Raw genomic sequence first — 3,699 nt, 5'->3', positions numbered from 1 at the left:
TTCTTATATTCGTTAGCATAGCTAGCTAACCAGATGCTAATAACAACAAAGTTATTGACTGTATGATCAGTATGACAGATGAACAGATCGCCACTGGGCTTACAACTAAAGACACATCCACGAAAAAACTGCGGCATGTGTACGGCTCCTTATGGGTACTGCAATTTTTGGAAGTGCTGAAGCGACGTTCTGATGCTCTCCGTCAGAACTGCACCCCTGTCAGACGAGACATATACCACGTGATGACACGTAAGGCTCGTGTTGTGTTCAAGGACCCTGACCTTGGCCAGGAAAAACAGCCACTCGCTTTTTTATTTTTTCTAGATTTCTTTAATTTTTTTCTTTTTTGCGTGTGCTTATAAATTACCTCGAGGGCCGTACCAAATGGTCTCGCGGGCCGTATACGGCCCGGGGACCGGAGATTCCCCACCCCTGGTTTAAAGCCTGCCGTGTTTAATAATTAATCTCGTCGTTTTGAGAAATGTTGTGAGATTAAAGACGCGAAGAAGCGCTTGATGAAGTGTTTACGGTGGCTTCTCGTGAAAGAAGCCCGTTTATCGTTTTAAGTCTGGGGGTTTGTACTTCTTTCTTCATAACACACGTGTGTTGACGATGTCTGTCATGTTACATAGGATATTGCGACCCGCGTTGAAACAGGCTCAGCTGCTGTCAGCAGTCAAAAACAAGCAGCCACTGTGGAGGCACGAGACGCTGGTCCGCGTGAGCTCTGCGTGCGATGCAACTATTCGGTCACTCGAAGACTGTCTCGGTGAGTTAGTGCAACACGATTAATACATACTGTGGGGCAAAACTCGAGGGGGAAAATGTACTCAGATCTTGTACTTTAGTAAACGTAGAAGTACCTGAGTGTAGGAATACTCTGCTATAAGTAAAAGTCTTGCATTTAAAATATGACTCAAGTAAAAGTAGAAAAGTATTGGCATCAACGTATACTTAAAGTACCAAAAGTTGAGTACTCATGCAGATTCATAATAAAACGTAACATATGTTTATATTGTAATTATTGATGCATTAATGTGTTTATCAAAGCTGGTAAAGGTTTGTAGTTTTAATGACTTTGTATACTGCAGGGTAGAATGTGAATTTCACTTCAGGTGTCTAAAGTGTTATTTAAGTGTTGATTATATTTCACATCATTAATTTCAATCTGCAAAGTAACTAAAGGTATTCAATTAAAAGTACAATCTGAATTGTAATGGAATAGAAGGACAAAGTAGCAAAAAATTGAAATACTCAAGTGAACCACAAGTACCTCAAAAATGTTACTTCAGTACAGTCCTTGAGTAAATGTACTTATTTAATTTATAACACTGGGCAAAACTCAACATTAAACTCATGCTTATGAAACCCCCAGAGGTCAACTATGGAGGGGCGCCGATGCGGTTCAACTACGTGTGGCTGAGGGATCACTGCCGCTCTGACGCTTCATACAACTCCAGCACTAACCAGAGGAACCTGGACACTGCGAGTATAGACCTCTCCATCCGCCCTGACAACACAACTGTGCAAGATGGCCATCTGGTCCTCACCTGTGAGTACAGTTCTACCAAACCAAACATCTCAAAATACAAGTCTGGTCAGGAAAAGCATGTCCAAAGTGTTTTAAATCATTTTCAAGTTATGTGGCAGTGTTTACGCCTCATCCAAAGTAAATGCACTGAAGCCCTTCGTAATATATCAATATTATATGGATTTTGTGATATGAGACTAGGTATGGTCTTATATTTTGATATAGTTTGATGCCAGTATGGGTGGTCTCTAATTGGTTTTAAAGGCAGCATTCAAGTAAAGTAATTCGTAATAATTTCTGCACCCTACAATATCGTTGTAATATTGATATTGAGGTTTTTGGACAAAATATTGTGATATTTTAATTTCTCTATATTGCCCAGCTTTAAGGCATTTTAATGACACTGTAATGAAGTTATTACACTAGGGTAGATGCCAAACAAGCACAAGACCAAGACTCCCAGGGGCCCCAGTCAGATATATACCTGGTCCACTGATGCATTGCACCTTTGTTACAGGAACAGGTCAAATACCATCTAAGGTAGTAATGCAGTATTGCATAATCTTGGGGTCTTGTGTCAAACGCTGCATATATTTGAGTTCACTTTGAGCTCATATAGTGCATGTTCTTGGTTATAAATTGTGTTTAATGAAGAGGCCCCAAACTAACCTGGCCTAACCTCGGACCTCACAAAACAATTAAACAAAATCACCAAGGAACTAAACTATGAAACATGGCATTTACAACATGTAACCTTAGGTCAGATTCAATGATTTACCTTAAGTTGACTAATAAAGTGCATCTTGAAAGTCTCAGTGTTCAGTCACACTTAATGTTATATTTCGAATATTTCCATAGTTTTACCTTGCAACTGCAGCCCTAAATGAAGAGGAACTGAAGCGGTAATCTAACAGACTCCATTGACAAAAACATGCATTTTACCCATAGACTGTATATATAAATTATTTTTACCCTGCAGAACACAGAAATTGCAAGTCACATGCTGCCTTGACCTGGTGATTTGTTTCTGTTATGCATGACTTTTGTGTTTAAACAGCAATCCATATTCTCCAAAGTCACACAATAACACAAAACAAGCAACCGACCATACAAGTAACCTCTGTGTTCTGCAAGGGAAAATCAATGTGTTTGTCAATGGAATGGCAAATAACAGGCACTGAAAGTATATCATACACATAAACGGATATTGGCTAAAATACATTTTGCTGCAGCCCCGGTCCACAGCAGTACATTGCTTTAATTTCGTGCTGGTACTCCTTTCCGTTTTCCTGAATTGAGCGTTTGTCTACTGCCACCGTTAACTCTAGCTAATACACTGAAAATGAAAAGGTATTTTTATATTACTCGCTTCAAACAGTCCTAACTATCCATTTGGAAGAGAGGATATTGCTGTAAAGAGTCAAAAATAGAGCATACCATCATCACACATAATGTAAAGTTCTCTTCACATGGAAGAGTTTGACTTTTTCCTCTGTGATGGCATTCTTCACATAGTGTAAATATTCATTCTGTTGTCAGTAAATCCTTAGGGTGTGGTCAGGTAATGAAAGGGGACAGATAAAAAGATATGAACGGTTAAATAAATCTTTATGTACTCTGATTTATTTTCACTTATAAATCTCTATCAGTTAACGGTGATTTGCAACATCTTTTACTGACTGGCACAGTGAACATTTGGCTTTGAGAGACTCATTATATCACTGGCATTAAAATGGTCTTAAAATGAAAATATGAACAATCTTTCTGGGTCAATATATCGTCTAACAAAAGTGGTTATCCTGACAGGCCTATGGCAAGCACACAATATGGAAAGGGAGATAGCACCACTATAAGCTTTTAATAGCATAGCAGTGCAGTAAGAACCTGGCAGCTTATAGATGCCCATGCTCTCTGGCTGTGGGCGTCTGTCTGGCTTATGCCACTCGGGGTTGTCCTTAAGATGGACTGATGCCTCCCTGTGGGCTGCTTGGCCGTTACAGTTTTTTTTATTTATGCACAAGAGTGGCACTGAATCTTACATAAACTGACAAATGGGTAGCTGTCAGCCCAGAGACAGTGGATGATGCATACACTCCTGTGGGCACACTGGCATACACACAGTGTGGCGCTGCATATTCAAGGTCAGCTGAGTCTGGGTGAGCTCATCC

At 39.8% G+C, this 3,699-nt stretch overlaps 1 protein-coding gene across 1 annotated transcript; it reads left to right on the top strand.

Moving 5' to 3' along the window:
* Window positions 1-388: 388 nt before the first annotated feature.
* LOC104949385 (trimethyllysine dioxygenase, mitochondrial-like) lies at window positions 389-1,552 on the top strand (the record flags this gene model as incomplete). Its single annotated transcript, XM_010775747.1, has 2 exons — window positions 389-769; window positions 1,376-1,552. Coding segments are annotated over exons 1-2 (334 nt in total), but the record flags the coding sequence as incomplete, so codon positions are not given.
* Between the last annotated feature and the right edge of the window lie 2,147 nt (window positions 1,553-3,699).

This window comes from Notothenia coriiceps, unplaced genomic scaffold (genome assembly GCF_000735185.1).
Source record: "Notothenia coriiceps isolate Sejong01 unplaced genomic scaffold, NC01 NC01_scaffold00016061, whole genome shotgun sequence".
Classification (NCBI taxonomy): Eukaryota; Metazoa; Chordata; class Actinopteri; order Perciformes; family Nototheniidae; genus Notothenia; species Notothenia coriiceps.
This window is presented reverse-complemented; position numbering and strand designations above follow the sequence as displayed.